Genomic DNA, 19209 nt, shown 5'->3' on the forward strand with positions numbered 1-19209 from the left:
CCAAGCTTGTGAGCTAACTCTGCTCATAACTGAACTTGCTTTATCCAGGGTGCCTTACCTGCTATATATCTGCTTCTCTGATACCAGCACTTCCATGTTCCAGTCTTCAGTTTCAGTTACCTGGCCCTTGTGCCCTGCTGTCACCCTTGCAAACTCTGTCTTTACTTCCAGATCTGCATGAAGAGGAATTATGCAAGAGACTGCCTTCATCACCTTGGGTTCCTCAAACAGGTACCTGACATCACCAGTACTTTTCCTGTAATTGGATTAAACATGCCATTAGAACGAACACATGTCACATCACCAAAGCTCCTAAAATGTTGTTAATTTGACATTTTTTTCACTTTAAATATATTTTGCTCATAGTCTTTTTCACCATTTGTTAAAAATATTCAGTTTTTACTGTTATACCCTTATTTATTGGGCTGTATAAAAAAATAAACATTTTTGAGCTTCAAATAAATGAACAACAGGTTTGGAACAGTCACTTATTTTACTCATTCAGCTGTGTTTGTAAAATTTAAAACCCAGCTCCTGAAAAAATTAAAAGTAGTCAGACAACTCTCCCTAAGCCTGTCTGCAGTAGACATGTGCACTGCTGAAAAATGTGTTTGTTTTAGTTTCATTCTTTTTTTTTTTTTTTTCGGGTCATTTGTTATGATCGAAATTCGAAAATTCAAACATTTGGAAATTCAAAAATGAGAAAATACAAAAATAACGAAAATCCGAAATAATAACTAACTAGCTAATAATAACTGACTATTAAATTATAAGTATTAGAATTTTCTTTCAAATTTAGCTGTTAGTGAACATAACGAATATGAATTTGTCCGAAGTTACAAATTATCTGATATAACAAATGTCGCATCTAACCGAAAGGAATGTAACAAATTAATAACAATAAATAATAATAATAAAACGTTTTTATTATTATTTATTATCATTAATTCATTATGTTCCATTAATTTAATAATTCTTAGCAGTACAATACAAATTAGGTAGAGTGAGACAATCAAACAACACATACTTAGACTTACCTAATCAACATATTTTTTTCATAACCAGGTGTTTGCCTGTAATTATAGTAAATATAACAGCATAAGAAACATTATCAAGAAGTGTCAAAGGTCATATCCAACAGCTCTGGAAACTATCAGAATTTGACATTTTTTCACTTTTGACTTGCTAGTATAATTAAATCCAATAATTTAACTGTATCCTAAAACACACATTCACTTTTGCTCTTAACTGAATTGTCAAGTCATCAAATGGCTGGTGCCATAATTGATCACATGTGCTGCACCATGGCAAAAGCAGATCAAACAGAGGCTAAGGTTTACTTCCACTTTAAAGTCTTTTTTTCACCATTTATGGAATTTTAAAATTTACTTCTGTTTTACCATTGTATATTGGATTGTATCAAAGAAGAAAGTGAGTGTAAACAGATAATCACAGAAAATATCTTGCCATATGTAAAACATTTCACAAAGAACAATGAGACATAAATTGCAGCCACAAGTTCTGCCTTTATTTCCATTAAATTATTTGTTTTATGGAACAGCAATGGGCACCAACAACACCCTTGCTCTATCAGATATTTGTTCCAGTATCTAAGGTTGTTGAGAAATTGTTTATGCTGTTTTTTAGGGATGAGCTGAACACCCCCTGGCTCGGTTCGCACCAGAACTTGCAACAGGCAAAGAATTATTGCGAACACGGTTGAAGCCTATGGGCTCAAAAGTGTTAATTTTAAAGGCTTATATGCAAGTTATTGCCATAAAAAGTGTTTGGAGACTCGGGTCCTGCCCCAAGGGAAATGTATCAATGCAAAAAAAAGTTTTAAAAACAGCCATTTTTTCAGGAGCAGTGATTTTAATAATGCTTAAAGTGAAACAATAAAAATGAAATATTCCTTTAAATATCGTGCCTGGGGGGTGTCCTTAGTATGCCTGTAAAGTAGAGCATCTATTTAGAACAGTACTGCAGCACACTGACATTTCTAAAGGAAAAAATTTAATTGAAAACTGCTTGCGGCTGTAATGAATTGTCGGATCCTGGCAATATAGATAAAATTCATTGAAAAAAACGGCATGGGTTCCCCCCAGTCCATTACCCCTTTGGGCCTGGTATGAATATTAAGGGGTACCCCACACCAAATTTTTTTAAAAAATTGCGTGGTGGTCCTCCCAAAATCCATACCAGACCCTTCAGGTCTGGTGTGGATTTTAAGGGGAACCCAGAGCAAAAATAAAAAAAATGGTGTAGGGGTCCCCCCAAAATCCATACCAGACCCTTATCGAGCATGCAACCTGGCAGGCCGCAGGAAAAGGGGGGGTGAGAAGGCGCCCCCCTCCTGAACCGTACCAGGCCACATGCCCTCAACATGGGGAGGGTTTTTTGGGGTCCCCCAAAACACCTTGTCCCCAAGTTGATGGGGACAAGGGCGTCATCCCCACAACCCTTGCCCGGTGGTTGTGAGGGTCTGCAGGTGGGGGCTTATCAGAATCTGGAAGCCCCCTTTAACAAGGGGACCCCCAGATCACGCCCCCCTATGTGAATGGATATCGTGTACATTGTACCCCTACACATTCACCAAAAAAGTGTCAAAGTGGTAGAAATGACAGTAGACAATTTGGGACAAGTTCTTTATTTTAAAAAAAAGAAAAAAGTGTCCCGCAATGTCCATTCATCTTCGATCACAGCATCTGATGGACCGAGAAAAAATCATACAAACAATAAAAACTCTGCCTCCATGGGATGCTCCCGCTGACTGCAAGCTTTCTGCATTGACAGCTGATATAAAGCTGAGGGCAGGGCCACCTGGTGATGTAAATGGGTGACCCCGCCCCCTTCTGACATCATGTGACATTGCGTAACGTCAGAGGGGCGGGGTCACCCATTTATGGCAGAGTTTTTTCCGTTTTTTTCTTTCTCGGTCTGTCGGACGCTGTGATCAAAGATGGACATCGCGGTATACTTTTTTTTAAAATAAAGCACTTGTCCCAAACTGTCTCCTGTCATTTTTACCATTTTGACACTTTTTGATGATTGTGTAGGGGTATAATATACCCGATACCCATTCGCATAGGGGGGGTGGGATCTGGGGGTCCCCTTGTTAAAGGGGGCTTCCAGATTCCGATAAGCCCCCGCCCGCAAACACTTACAACCACCGAGCAAGGGTTGTGGGGATGAGGCCCTTGTCCCCATCAACATGGTGACAAGGTGTTTGGGGGGGACCCCAAAGCACCCTCTCCGTGTTGAGGGCATGTGGCCTGGTACGGTTCAGGGGGGCGCTCTCTCATCCCCCCTTTTCCTGTGCCCTGCCAGGTTGCGTGCTCGGAAAAGGATCTGGTATGGATTTTGGGGGACCCCTACCCCTTTTTTTAAAAAATTGTGGCTCGGGGTTCCCCTTAAAATCCATACCAGACCTGAAGGGCCTTATATGGATTTTAGGGGGGACCCTACACAATTTTTTTTTTACATTTTGGTGCAGGGTTTCACCTAATTACTATACCAGACCCAAAGGGCCTGATAATGGACTGGGGGGGACCTATGCCGTTTTTTTCAATTATTTTTATCTATATTGACGGGATCCGGCAATACATTACAGCCGCGAGCAGTTTTAAATGACATTTTTGCCTTTACAAATGTCATTTTGCTGCTCTCATTCATAAAACTATGTGCAGCTGCCGTGTAAGCAGCCTTACATAGTGTGGGGCGTGGCCCCCTGAGCCATGATTGGCCAAAGGACCTTTACTTTGGCCAATCATGGCTCTCACAGCAGAGTGCGCTGTGATTGGCCAAAGCATGCCTGTCAAGTGCATGCTTTGGCCAATTAGCAGCCGTCAATGCATGCGAGATCGCAGTTCTTTATGGTGCGTTCCACGGGTGCTCAAATTTCCCGCGAACGCACCATAATGTTTGGTAATCAGTGAACGGGCGAACACCCGATGTTCGTGTTGAACGCATCGGGGGTCATCCCTACTGTTTTTATAATCACAAAATATAAATGAAACGTTTTGGAATACATTGACAATAAAACACCAATCTACATTTTAAATATCAGAAAAATGTCCTGTGGCAAAACAATTATTTGATTTCTTTTTTTTTTTTTTTTAGTTTTAAGCCTCAAAAAAAAAAAATTGTCGACGATCTTACAAGTACCATACATATATAGGAGTTAGCACTAAAGACAAATAGACTGTGCACTTTTCAAGTGCAGTTGCACTCTGCAAGGGCATTTGCTCCAGAGTTTAGTAAATGAGGAGTAGCTCTGCTAAATTTTATCATTCAATCATGTACAAGCAAAAATTGCGGTTTTCTCTCATGTGATTGGGTATTTTTTGCAACCTAATACTTCACTTCATTTACTAAGCTCTGGAGCAAATACGCTTGTAGAGTGCAATTGCACTTGGAAAGTATACAGTCTGTTTCCTTTTTTTTCCTTTATTAAATCAACCCCATAGATTTACCTACTCACAACACGTTTCAGGTTTCCACATCACCTTTAGGAATATCATGCTAGCCATGAGAAAGATTGTGCCAGCTGTAAGGCATGTTTTCTATTCTTAAATAAAGAAGCCTAGCTAGATGTATGACATTCTGCACACATGCATACATTGGAATGCACGCTTCTCATTGTGCCGATGAACTTGTGCCAATGAACTTACAGTCAAATCTACCACAGATACTTTAAACTTGCATTTTCTGCATCTTCTGCTTCTGAACCTTATGCTTGACCTTGCTATTTTCCTGGTTTCTGTTCAACCTGTTTCAGGATTATCCTTGTGTCGGGGACTATACTCACCGAGGCCGAGATGCCGAGAGCGGCTCGCCCTTACGACCACGCGCACCCGACCCCTGGAGATGATACAGGGAGTTGGGGGCACGCGGAGGCACGGGCTTCCGGAAGGGACTGGATTCCTGAAGGAAGTCCGAGTAACTGTGGACACAGGAGAAGCTGCAAACAAGTGGTTAGCTGAAACTGGGGTAACTGGCCAGAGCAAGTCCGTGTAATAGGCTGAGATCAGGGGTATCAGGCAGACAGGGGGTATCCGTAAAACAAGCAGAGGTCAGAGGTATTCAGCAGGCAGAGAGAGTGTCCGTTTAACTAGCAGAGGTCAGGGTATCCAGCAAGCAGAGAGAGTATCCGTTTAACTAGCAGAGGTCAGGGTATCCAGCAAGCAGAGAGAGTATCCGTTTAACTAGCAGAGGTCAGGGTATCCAGCAAGCAGAGAGAGTATCCGTTTAACTAGCAGAGGTCAGGGTATCCAGCAAGCAGAGAGAGTATCCGTTAACTAGCAGAGGTCTGGGGGTATCCGGCAGGCAGAGAGGGTATCCGTTAACTAGCAGAGGTCTGGGGGTATCAACAGGCAGAGAGAGTATCACAGGGAGTATAACAAGGAAACTGGGTACAGGACAGGGCACAGCTGACGACTAACCAGCAACCCGACTGGGCGCTGGAGCCGTCAGAAGTAGCCCACCGGCGAGCGCGACAGCGTGACGCGCCGCCGGGCACCCGCACGGCCACGGCGCGCACACGGGGACCGCCGTGCACCCGCGCGCGCCGCACAGCTGGGCCGCGAACGAGTGCACGGCGCAGCGTGAGTCCTCCGCGCATGCGCCGTGGAGCCCGGCGGACGGAGGCGGCTTGTGCCTCCTGACAGTGCCCCCCTCCTAAGGGCGGACACTGAACGCCCAGACTGGACATTACTTCCGGGTGGTCTCGGTGGAAGGCTTGAATTAAGCGTGGTGCATGTAGGTTCCTTGCAGGTTCCCAAGAGTTGTCCTCAGGTGGATAACCCTTCCACTGGATCAAATACTGCAGTTGTCTGCCCTTCTTCCTACAGTTAAGGATGGACTCCACCTCAAATTCATTCTCACCATCCACCCTAACTGGTGGTGGAGGAGGTTCCCCTCTTTCCGGAAAGGTGTTGTCCACCACAGGCTTCAGTAAGGACACGTGGAAGACAGGGTGGATCCTATAAGTCTTTGGTAATGCTAGCTCCATAGCCACAGGGTTGATAATCCTTTTGATGGGGAAAGGACCAATAAACTTGGGTCCCAATTTCCGTGAAGGCACGGATAGTTTAAGGTTAGTAGTGGATAACCAGACTTCTTCTCCAAGTTTAAAGGTTGGATCTTTTCCCCTGCCTCGGTCATATTGCTCCTTGTAATCCGTTTGAGCCCTCAGCAACATGTCCTGAATTCTTCGGAAATTTGCCTGTAAGGAGGTCACTCTGTCATGCACGGCAGGGACTGCTATTTCGGGAACATTGTTGGACAGGAAGGTGGGATGAAAACCACAATTTGCCCAGAAAGGCGTTTGGTTAGTAGCGGTGTGAACAGAATTGTTATACGCAAATTCAGCGTATGGGAGAAGGCTTGCCCAGTCATCTTGGGATCCCGAGCAGAAGCATCGCAGATATTGCTCTAGGGTCTGGTTCGTCCTCTCCGTTTGGCCGTTACTCTGAGGATGGTAGGCTGATGAGAGGCAGACTTTGATATTTAAGGCTTTGCAAAGCTCCCTCCAGAATTTGGACGTAAATTGTACACCCCTGTCCGATACGATGTTCTTTGGTACGCCATGGAGTCTGATGATTTCCTTGAAAAAAATATTGGCAGTTTCTAAGGCCGAGGGGGTGCCTTTCATGGGCAAAAAATGGGCCATCTTGGAGAGACGGTCAACCACGACAAAAATAGTGGTAAAGCCCCCCGAGGCTGGCAGGTCTACTATGAAGTCCATGGAGACGTCAGACCATGGTCGTTCAGGGATCGGTAGGGGTCTTAGTAAACCCCAGGACTTGGTGTTTCGCCCCTTGTTCCGCTGACACGGAGGGCAGGATGCCACATACCTCTTGCAATCCTGTCTCCACCCAGGCCACCAAAAGGAACGGGAAACCAGCTCAGACGTTTTCCTCACTCCAAAATGCCCTGCGAGTCTATGGTCGTGGCACATCTGGAGGGTTAGTGACCGTGTCTCCTGAGGTACAAAAATTTTTCCACGGATCCAGAAGAAGTTACCATTTCTCTTCAGGGACTGCACCTCTGGTTCCGTGCAAGAGTTGGATGATGATTTGATGGATGACATCAAATCCACTTGTGCCACCCCAAGGAAGTTTTGGGAAGACAGGATAGTACCAGGTTCTGACGCCTGGGACTCTGCCGAGAACATCCGTGAGAGTGCGTCTGCCTTTCCATTCTTTGAACCGGGTCTATAGGATATATGGAAGTTGAAGCGGGAGAAAAAGAGGGCCCAGCGGGCTTGTCTAGGTCTTAATCGCTTTGCTGTCCGTAAGTACTCCAGGTTCTTATGGTCTGTAAATATCATTACCGGATGTAATGCACCTTCGAGCAGATACCTCCATTCTTCAAGCGCAAACTTTATGGCCAGCAACTCCCTGTCACCTACATCATAGTTTAGCTCGGGCGGGCTGAGCTTCCGGGAAGCGAATGCAACAGGGTGAAGGATAGCCTTGGGCCCTTGTCTCTGAGAGAGAATTGCTCCTGTGGCAATTTCTGAAGCGTCCACCTCCAAAACATATGGTTGAGCAGGATCAGGATGGCAAAGAATTGGAGCCGAACTGAACAAATTCTTTAATTTCGAAAAAGCCTCTTGTGCGGCCTCACTCCACCGGAAAAGGTTGTGCTGACGGGTTAGCTGGGTGATGGGTGCTACAATGGTCGAGAATCCGACAATGAATCTCCGATAAAAGTTAGCAAAACCTATGAAGCGTTGAACCCCCTTTTTATCAGATGGAGCTGGCCAATCTTGGATGGCCTGTATCTTTTGGGGATCCATTGCGATTCCGCCGGCCGATATGATGAACCCCAGGAATTGTACCACTGATCTCTCGAATTCGCATTTCTCCATCTTTAGATAAAGCTTGTGCTGTCTTAGTATAGTAAGGACCTTCTTGACATGCCCCCTGTGTAACTCAATCGTAGGAGAGAAAATGAGTATGTCATCCAGGTAAACGACAAGGAAGTCATCCAGGTATTCTCGGAATATGTCGTTTACTAGGTGCTGGAATGTGGCTGGAGCATTGCATAGCCCGAATGGCATCACCAGATACTCGAAGTGTCCAAACCTGGATCTGAACGCTGTCTTCCATTCATCCCCGGCTCTGATTCTAACAAGGTTATAGGCACCCCGCAGGTCTAGTTTGGAAAAGACCCTAGCAGATCGAAATCGTTGGAATAGCTCCGGGATGAGTGGTAATGGGTATCTATTCTTAATGGTGATATTGTTGAGCTGCCGGTAGTCCACACAAGGTCTAAGGGACCCATCTTTCTTCCCGACGAAGAATATTCCTGCTCCAGCAGGTGAGGATGAAGGACGGATAAACCCCTTTTCCAGATTCTCATCGATGTACTGTCTGAGCGCCTCCAGTTCGGTCTCGGAGAGAGGGAATATACGACCGAACGGAATCACGGATCCCGGCAACAGGTCGATCGGACAGTCATAAGGCCGATGAGGTGGTAGGCGGTCAGCCATTTGTTTATTAAAGACCTCCTGGAACTCCAGATATTCAGAGGGGATCTGTTGAAGGTTGTCTGACGAGGCAGTAACCGTGGCACAGACCTTCGGGGTTAGAGGGAGGCAATGCTCCAAGCAGTATGGAGAGGAGAAGGACACCATCTTGGAGCTCCATTGGATCTGCGGATCATGAGCTTGTAACCAAGGCAGGCCAAGGATGACTGGGAAGATGGGAGAATGGATGAGGTCGAGCCGTAGGAATTCCTGATGCCCGGAATCGGTGATTACTAAGATAGGCTGGGTCTCCTGGGTGATGGGACCTGAACTGAGAAGAGAGCCATCGGCTAGATGCACTTGTAAGCCTTGGGCCTTTGTTTGCAAGGGGATACGGAGGCTGCGGGCCAAGGCTGCATCCATGAAGCAGCTACAGGCCCCTGAATCAATGATGGCGGGTAGGCGAGACTCCCCTTCCGGCAGCTGCAAGGAAACAGACAACATCACATAAGATTTTGGAGCATTGTTATCCAGATGATTCATTAATCTAGGCTGAAGGAACTTACTGGGCCTTATTGGACAATTGCGCAGGAAGTGTCCCGCTCCCCCGCAGTACAGACACAGATTGGACTGTCGTCTGCGTTGCCTTTCTTCCGAAGTTAGCGGGGCCCGGACCAGGCCTAGCTGCATGGGCTCAGCTTCAGGAGGTGTTGTGGCAGACGGTGGTGGCGTGGATGGAGTTCTAAACGGCGTCCACGTAGGGCGTGGACCCTGAAACCGCTCCGAGCGACGTTCACGCAAGCGCCTATCCAGCTTCGTGGCTGCTTGAATGAGCTCTTCCAAGGTCTCCGGGGTCTCCATCCTGGCTAGCTCATCTTTGAGGAGTTCAGACAAGCCTTGACGGTACTGGTAGCGGAGAGCCGGCTCGTTCCAATTTGTGTCGGCCGCCCACTTGCGGAATTCCACCGTATAATCTTCGATGGGTCTTCTTCCTTGGGACAAGTGGTGGAGAGTGGCTTCAGCGGTAGCCTTCCGTTGCGGATCATCATAGAGTTGGGACATACCCTCGAAGAAGGTGTCTATGGAATTTAACATAGGACTTCCCTGTTCCATTAAGCCATGAGCCCAGGCCTGAGGTTCCTCTGACAGTAGTGAGATAGCAAAACCCACTTTGACGATCTCTGATGCAAATGTCCGGGGCTGAAGGGCAAAGTAAAGCGAACAGGCGTTTTTAAAAGACCTGAATCTTTTACGGTCTCCGGAGAACCGTTCGGGCGTAGGGACCCTGGGTTCAAGAAGTGCCATGACAACGGTAGGGCTGGCGGCGGCCTGGGGGAGTGCCCCTTCATTGCTGGGTGCCGGAACTGCAGTGGCGGAAGGAAGTACTCCAGCAATCTGTTGGAGGCGGCTGTCAACTTGAGCATACCCCTCCTGTAGCTTCTGGACTGAGTCGGCCAGGGTGGAGACCTGTTGGCACAGGATCTCCAAAGGAGAGCGCGCTCTGTCGGCCTCAGACATCTGGCTGGTTAGTACTGTCGGGGACTATACTCACCGAGGCCGAGATGCCGAGAGCGGCTCGCCCTTACGACCACGCGCACCCGACCCCTGGAGATGATACAGGGAGTTGGGGGCACGCGGAGGCACGGGCTTCCGGAAGGGACTGGATTCCTGAAGGAAGTCCGAGTAACTGTGGACACAGGAGAAGCTACAAACAAGTGGTTAGCTGAAACTGGGGTAACTGGCCAGAGCAAGTCCGTGTAATAGGCTGAGATCAGGGGTATCAGGCAGACAGGGGGTATCCGTAAAACAAGCAGAGGTCAGAGGTATTCAGCAGGCAGAGAGAGTGTCCGTTTAACTAGCAGAGGTCAGGGTATCCAGCAAGCAGAGAGAGTATCCGTTTAACTAGCAGAGGTCAGGGTATCCAGCAAGCAGAGAGAGTATCCGTTTAACTAGCAGAGGTCAGGGTATCCAGCAAGCAGAGAGAGTATCCGTTTAACTAGCAGAGGTCAGGGTATCCAGCAAGCAGAGAGAGTATCCGTTAACTAGCAGAGGTCTGGGGGTATCCGGCAGGCAGAGAGGGTATCCGTTAACTAGCAGAGGTCTGGGGGTATCAACAGGCAGAGAGAGTATCACAGGGAGTATAACAAGGAAACTGGGTACAGGACAGGGCACAGCTGACGACTAACCAGCAACCCGACTGGGCGCTGGAGCCGTCAGAAGTAGCCCACCGGCGAGCGCGTCAGCGTGACGCGCCGCCGGGCACCCGCACGGCCACGGCGCGCACACGGGGACCGCCGTGCACCCGCGCGCGCCGCACAGCTGGGCCGCGAACGAGTGCACGGCGCAGCGTGAGTCCTCCGCGCATGCGCCGTGGAGCCCGGCGGACGGAGGCGGCTTGTGCCTCCTGACACCTTGTCTGTCCATGTTTGCTGCTCATCTCTGTTACTTACCTTGACCTGGAATTCTGACCAAAGTCTTTTGGCTCTGTACATCACTACCTGCACATTGCCAACCACTGCTTGCTATTGACCCTGATTCTAACTTGATTTGGAGCCTTCCTGCTTGACTGTTACCAAAGCTGGCTTATGACCCAACTTCACCCATAACTGAACTCATAAGTGTGTCCTGCATGCCCTACCTTCTGTTCTTCTGCTTCTCTGATACCAGTTCTCGCACGTTCCATTCTTCAGTTTCAGCTTCCTGTCGCTCGTGCCCTTCCATCGCCTTTGCAACTGTCAGGGGTGCTTGGACAGGAATTGTGCAAGAAGATGCCTTCGCCACCTTGGACTCCTTATATGAGTATTCAACATCACTAGCATGTTGCCTGTAATTAGAATAAATATACCATTGAAAGGAATGTGAACGCTTTCTGAAAACTGTCATAATTTAACATTTTGCACTTTGACTATATTCTGCCTAATTTCTTTTTCACCATTTGGGACACTTTCAAACATTACATTTTTCTTCAACTATACCGTTGTGTGGTGGATTGTGTAAAAGAAGAAACTTTTTTGAACTTCAACTAAATGAAAAACAGCTTTGGAACAGCCACTCCTTTCTTTCATTGTAAATCTAAAATTACTAATAGCTTAGATGAGAATAGAATAGATGCCTCCTCCCCTTCACATGGCTCCATCTGAGCTATGGTAGTGGAGAAAAAAAAAAAACTGGACCAGGATGAACTGCCTATGTTTGAGTTGCTGGTTTAACATGTGGAAATGTCTTGGCTACTGCTGTGAGTTTTTATTGAGAAAAATAAAAACCGACTAAACTTACAAAATATCTGTGGACTCTCATCCTTTAATTCTTTCATTTACCAGCAATCGGAGGATCCTACTGGGTCTCCCTGCTTACAGAGAGACACCTTTGTCTCCAGAATTGAGGTCAAGGTTAAAGTCAGTGCCCCGACAATACTTCAACCTCTTTAGGACAAATATGGCTCAATGGCTAACTTTTAAGATTGTTGGTGGGAAGGCTGTCTAGGTTTCTTGGGAAACCCATCCATTGAGAGAATATTGATTGGAAGTTATGCTTTATGCTTTCTTCTTCTGCGTGAAATTCTCAGGAGTACAATACAAATGAAGTAGCACAAAACAATCAAACAACACAAACACAAACATAGACTTATCTAATCAAAACAGTTATTTCATAACCGATATTTTGCCTGTAATTAGAGTAATTATACCAACATAAGGAACCTTTAAAGAAAGCGAACAAGCACCATATAACAACAGCTTGGAATTTTATGTTTTTATACTATTAGTTTAACCTGTTTAATGTCTTTACCACCATTTGCCGAGTTTTAAAATTGACTTCTGACAAACCCTTGTATATTGGATCGTATCAAAGAAGGTATGTTTGAGCTTCATCTAAATGAAAAAACTGTTTTGGAGATTCAGCTGTTTGTACTATAAAACACAGCTAAATGAGTGGAAGGAGCTACTCTTCCCCTCACTTATTGATTGTTTCCGATGTTTCAATGGATCTCCATCCATCTTTATCAAGGGTCTTGACTCTTGATAAAGATGGACAGAGATCATTGAAATGTTGGATGCAAGAATTAAACTTTTAATTGATGCCTCCATTTCAAGACCTGTGAGCTCTTCCAATTCATGTACCCGTATGGATAACTACTTGGTGAATGACACCCCCGGCATTTCTCTTGAGACATAGGGGGAGATTTACTAAAACTGGTGCACACAAAAATCTGGTAACCAATCAGCGTCTAGCTTTTTTGTCAAAACTTAATTGAACAAGCTGAAGTTAGAAGCTGATTGATTACTATACACAGCTGAACCAGATTTCGTGTGTTTTTAGTAATGGCCCTTACACACGATCCGAATATCTTAGGACTGATTGCGCTTAATAGTTGCAAGTAGAAATTGAATAGCTAAATAAAGTCATGAAAATTCTCGTATGTCAGAAAAAAAAAAACGGAAGTGATGTCATGTGTTGTAATGTATTTGTATTGAATTTTCGGACGACAACTATACTGACTAACCGAAAATCGTACGATCTGGAATCGTACGAGGAAAATTTTCGTGCATGCCCAATCGAATAAGATCGGATAAATGGTCGTGATCGGCTGTCAAAAGTAGTGTGCACACAATCCGAAAATCGTACCATCCTTCCTCAGACAACTTTTTTTCGTATGATATTCGGATCGTGTCCACGGGCCATAAATCTCCCACATTATTGTATGAACCAATCCAAAACTATTACAGTTCCAATTTAACAAAACTGAGTCTCGAGGCTGCCCTTAAAGAGGGGGCAATGCTAGGAACATCATGCCAGCCATGACAAATACTGTTCCAGCCATAAGGCACATGTACATGTTTGGTGGCATAGAAGTATTAGCTAAATGTGCCACACTGTACACATGACCATTGGAATGAGCATGAACTTGTGAGCACATCCACTACAGATACTTGTGCCTGGTGAGCTATTTAAACCTGAGTTCTGCATAAGACCTATGCTGAATGGCCTTTCAGTCTGTGTTCAAGAAATTCCTGAACCTCAGCCTCATGCTTGACCTGGTTTTGAACCAGCTGCTGTTTGACCTGCTTCTGTATTATCAATGACTGTCTATATTTGCTGCTCATCTGTTACTGACCTCAGCCTGGGCTTCTGACCATGATTTTTGTCTATCGACTCAGTACCTAGCTGCCTACATGTTGCCAGCCCCTGCTTGTTTCTGACCTTGATTCTGCCTATGCTTTGCTCCATCCTGCTTGGCAGTTACTCAACCAAGGACTTATGGATGTATATATTTATACAATCTTTTTAAATGTAGTTATCAATAAAAGTTTAGTCCTTGCAGATATTGTTAAACATAGATTGTATGCTCCCCAGTAGTATTTAGCAGGTGCCAAATATAATTAAGCAATCAGATCCGAAGTAAGGGTATAAATGCCCTTAACAAACATGGCGGAATGATCACTTCCTGATGATAGCTTTATGATTGGAAGAAACCTCAAAGGTTACACCGCGTCATCGCGTCACTTCCGCCCATACGAAACTACCCGGGAATCAAGCAGAATGCCGATTACCCTTAACAATCACCTGTTATACACGCCGGGTGCCAGGACTATAAGGCACTTCTAAATGTGAGTGGAATTATTTTATTTGTGTATTGAATAAACCCGTTTTAATGGCATTGCGCAATGAAGGTTTTCCTTTGTCATTTCCATCCATCCTTATGAGGTATATCCTTGCATGAGACGTCATTTCAGAAGGCTTCCATAGGGGATCCCCACATGCTTAACTGCTTCCCGACCTCCTCACGCAGATATACTGCGGCAGAAGGGCACGTATAGGCAGATTAACGTACCTGTACATTGCCCTTTAAGAGGCGGCTCGCAGGTGAGCACGTCGGGAGCTCCGTGACCGTGATCGCGGGTCCCGCGGACCCGATGTCCGTGGGGATACCCGCGATCGTCTCACGGTGAGGAAGAACGGGAGATGCTGATGTAAGCAAGCATCTTCCCGTTCTGCCTAATGACTTTCTCACTGATCACAGCTCCCTGTAATCGGGAGCGGTGATCAGTGTTGTGTCACACACAGCCTCTCCCCCCCACAGTTAGAATCACTTCCTAGGACACACTTAACCCCTACAGCGCCACCTAGTGGTTAACCCCTTCACTGCCAGTGACATTTTTACACTAATCAATGCAATTTTTTTAGCTTTGATCGCTGTATTAATGCCAATGGTCCCAAAAATGTGTCAAAATTGTCCGATGTGTCCGCCATAATGTCACAGTCACCATAAAAATCGCTGATTGCCGCCATTACTAATAACAAAAAAAAAATCAATAAAAATGCCATAAAACTATCCCCTATGTTGTAGACGCTATAACTTTTATGCAAACCAATCAATATACGCTTATTGTGATTTTCTTTACCAAAAATATGTAGAAGAATACGTATCGGCCTAAACTGAGGAAAAAACTATATTTTTGGGGATATTTATTATAGCAAAAAATAAAAACCGCAGGGGTGATCAAATACCACCAAAAGAAAGCTCTATTTATGAGAAAAAAAGGACGTCAATTTTGTTTGGGAGCCACGTTGCACGACCGCGCAATTGTCAGTTAAAGCAACGCAGTGCCAAATCGAAAAAAGTGTTCTGGTCTTTGGCCAGCCAAATGGTCCGGGGCTTAAGTGATTAAGAGACCATACTAGCGATATTTGGTCAACATCCAGGGTGAGTGCACATCTATGTGGGGCACCCAGTCTGAGCACCATTACACAGGAGATGTCAATTTAAGCACGAGCACTTTGTATAGTCACCTAATGGGACTTCTTTCGTTTTTATGTGTGTTCTGTTTATATGAAGTTGATTAACACTAAGCGCAGCAAATTGTTAGCTAAGTTACTGAACCTAGCTTGTAACTGGACTTGGTGCATCCTGGATGCCCTACCCGCTGTATTTCAGATTCTCTGATGTGAGCGCTTCCATGTTCCAGTCTTCAGTTTCTGTGCCCTCATACTTGTGCTCTTCCATCATCCTTGAAGACTCTTTCTCAACTTGGTGGGAAGCTTTGAAGGTACTCAGCTCAGTCTCCTCATACACATATGTGACATCACCTGAATTTTGCCTGTAATTAGATTAAATAATTATAGATTAAATATACCATTAGAAGAAGCATGAACACTGTTCACATCACAGTAGCTCTGAATATTGTTGCAATTTGACGTTCTTCATTAGTCATGTTTTTTTACTATATTCTGCGTGTTGTCTTTTACTATATTCTGCGCGTTGTCTTTTTCAGCATTTGGTTAGCCAGCATTCGAACAACACTTGGACCTCTTTAGCACAAATATGCCTTAGTCACTACGTTTTCAAATTGTTGTTGGTGGGCAGGCTGTCATGTTATCTAGGGAGTCTACCCTTCTATGGAGAGAATATTGATTGGAAGTTCTGTCATATGATCTTTTCTTAGTGTGGACATTATTAGCAACACAATACAAATTAGGTAGAGCAAGACAATCAAACAACACATACATAGACTTACCTAATCGAAAGAGGTTTTGCATAACCAGCATTTTGCCTGTAATTAGAGTAAATATGCCATCATAAGAAGCATTACCATTAACAGTAAGTGAACAAGCATACAGTGGAACCTTGGATTAGGAGCATAATCCGTTCCAAGAGAATGCTTGTAATCCAAAGCACTCGCATATCAAAGCGAGTTTTCCCATAGAAGTCAATGGAAACGAAGATAATTTGTTCCGCATTGACTTCTATTATATACAATACCGCATGTGGCCAGAGGTGAGGGGGCGCCGGAGAGCCTCGGAAATACTCGGGGACAGCTCGGTTGAACTCGGAAAGCCTCAGAAAGGCTTGGAAACACTCGGGAATGGACTATTTCCAAGTGTTTCCTAGTGGTTCCGAGTATTTCCGAACGGCTCTGAACCGTTCCGAGTGTCCCCGGCGCCCCCGCACCTATGGCCAAATGCGGTACTGCACACCCCATTAGCTTGAATTCTGCTTGTTTTGCGAGACAACACTTGCAAACCGAGTCAGAATTGAAAAAAAAAATTTGCTCGTTTTTCAAAACGCTCGTTAACCGTGTTACTCGTAAACCAAGGTTCCACTGTATATCACAACAGCTCTTAAAATGATCAGAATTTGATGTTTTTCCTTTTTTCAATAAACTGCCTAATGCCATTTTGAGGAATTTTAAAATGTACTTCTGATATACCGTAGCACAGTGGAACCTCGGATTACGAGCATAATCCGTTCCAGGAGAATGCTCGTAAGCCAAAGTACTCGCATATCAAAGCGAGTTTCCCCATTGAAGTCAATGGAAACTAAAATAATTTGTTCCGCGTTGACTTCAATGGCATGCAATACCGCATGCGGCCAGAGGTGGGGGGGCGCCGGAGAGCCTCGGAAACGTCTGGAAAGGCCCGAGGACACCTCGGCTGACCTCGGCAAACCTCGGAAAGACTCCATTCCCGAGCTTTGCTGAGGTCAGCCGAGCTGTCCTCGGGCATTTCCAAACGGCGCTGATTGGCTGCGATTGGCGCTGCTCAGGCCAAACGCGGTACTGCACGCGCTTTGGCCTGAATCATGCTCATTTTTGCGAGACAACACTCGCAAACCGAGTTACGATTTTTAAAAAATACAGTGCTTGTATTGCGAAACGCTCGTTAACCGCGTTACTCGCAATCCGAGGCTCCACTGTATATTGGATTGTATCAAGGAAGAAATATGTTTGAGGTTTGGATATACTAATATATCGTATATATATTTCAGCAAGCACAAATGTGGACAAGCTCACTGTAAGCGTAAATGCAAATGTTGATCAAATCATGAATTCATAATTAATTCATGGATGGAGATCCATTGAAACATTGGATGCAGTAATTAAGCTTATACTTGATATCTCCATTTCCAGACTTATAGTTTTAATTTACCAAAATTTAATCTGGAGGCCCTCCTGAAGGAGGGGGGGCAGTGTCAGGAACCTCATGACAGCCATGAGAAAGATGGTGCCAGTCATAAGGCATATGACCATGTTTGCAGGCATGGAATCCTAGCTATACATACAACACTGCACACACGTATGTACATTGGAATGTGAGAATAATAGCATGTACGAAAATATATGGGTAGATACTGATGCTTAGTGGGCTATTTAAGAGCTCTGCATAGGATCTTTGCTGAATGGTCTTTCAGTGTGAGTGCTTGTAGTTTTCCTGATCCTGAATGTCATGCTTGACCCTGATATTGACCTGGCTCCTGTCTGACCTGTTTCTGGGTTTTTTGTTTTTTTGGTCTGTCCATGTTTGCTTCTCATTTATGTTACCGACCTTGGCTTGGACTTTTGTATCCCGGGTGCCCTACCTGCTGTACTTCTGCTTGTCCGATACCCCCAAGTTCCATTCTTCAGTTTTAGTTCCCTGGCCCTTGTGCCGTTCCATCGTCCTTGCAGAGCCTGTCTCAACTCCCATAAGTGCTTGGGCAGCAGTTTTGCAAGAGACTGCACTCAGCACCTCGGGCTCCTCATACACGTTTGTGACATCACCAGTAATTGGACTGTAATTAGATCAAATATACCATTAGAAGTAATGTGAACACACATCATATCACAGCAGCTCTGAAAATTGTTGGAGTTTGGGGCATTTTAAAAGATTAAATTTACTTCTGTTAGACCTCCATACTAGGGTGAACGGCTTACAGGGATTATTAAATACAGTAGGTCCCCTACGTGCAAAAGAGTTCCGTTTCGAGAGAGCCCAATCTATTCGTAAGTCCAACAAAGTTAGCCTAGGTACCCAACTAACACAATCAGCTGTAAAGTACTGTACTGTAAAAGGTTTATAATACTTTAAACACAAATAATGATACTGTACTACTATATTCTATACAGTACTGCACAGTAAAGTGCACAAAAGCACAACCACATGTAGAGAATGCACACATGTGACAACGTACGCCAGACAGTCTAACTAACTTATATGAATGGAAAGTTCTTTGAAAGTTCGCAACTTGAAGGTACGTATGTAGGGGACTGTGTTCGTAAGACTGTTTGCTTGAGTCACCGGTTTAACATGTAAAAATGCCATGCCTATGGCTGTGAAAAAAAATAAAAATAACCTGCTGGACTGGACTTGACCAGGAATCCTTTATTTCCAGAACTGAGTTGTAACTTCAAAGTTAAAATCAACACCCCAACAATATTTCAACCTCTTTAACACAACCATGGTTTTTCGTGGCTAACTTTTAAGATTTTGTTTTTGGTGGGCTCTCTTGATTTCCAGGGAGTCTAGACTTCTATTGAGAGACTATTTGATTATCAATGTGGAAATTCTTAGCTATACAATGCAAATTAAGTAGAACAAGATGATCAAACAACGCACACGTAGACTTACCTAATCAAAACATTTTTTTGATAACCAGCACTTTGCCTGTAATTAGATTAAATAGATCAACATAAGAAACATTAACTGGAAATGAACATTCCTCACATCACAACAACCCTGAACATTATCTGAATTCAATGTTTTCTCCTTTTACTAAAACCTGCTTAATGCCCTTTTGAAAATTTGTGGAGTTTTTAAATATTACGTTTATTTATATATTGTATATTGGATTGTATTATATATATATATTTTGCCGAGCTGTCCCCGAGTATTTCCAAGGTGCTCCAGCGCCTCCCCACCTCTGGCCACATGTGGTATTGCATGTAATAGAAGTCAATGCGGAAGAAATTATCTTTGTTTTC

The 19209-nt window shown here is 44.7% G+C and overlaps 1 protein-coding gene across 1 annotated transcript in view; it reads right to left on the bottom strand.

Moving 5' to 3' along the window:
* LOC141111914 (uncharacterized) overlaps positions 1 to 19209 on the bottom strand; it is a 118084-nt gene that overhangs the window by 19079 nt on the left and 79796 nt on the right. The window contains exons 28-34 of the mRNA XM_073604126.1: positions 18857 to 18892; positions 17829 to 18020; positions 15988 to 16023; positions 15394 to 15570; positions 11112 to 11297; positions 1038 to 1073; positions 59 to 256 (exon numbers count right to left, since the gene is read on the bottom strand). Coding sequence (XP_073460227.1) covers positions 59 to 256; positions 1038 to 1073; positions 11112 to 11297; positions 15394 to 15570; positions 15988 to 16023; positions 17829 to 18020; positions 18857 to 18892 — 861 coding nt within the window. The remainder of the gene's footprint in view (positions 1 to 58; positions 257 to 1037; positions 1074 to 11111; positions 11298 to 15393; positions 15571 to 15987; positions 16024 to 17828; positions 18021 to 18856; positions 18893 to 19209) is intronic.

Source organism: Aquarana catesbeiana, linkage group LG11, assembly GCF_042186555.1.
Source record: "Aquarana catesbeiana isolate 2022-GZ linkage group LG11, ASM4218655v1, whole genome shotgun sequence".
In the NCBI taxonomy this organism is placed as follows: domain Eukaryota; kingdom Metazoa; phylum Chordata; class Amphibia; order Anura; family Ranidae; genus Aquarana; species Aquarana catesbeiana.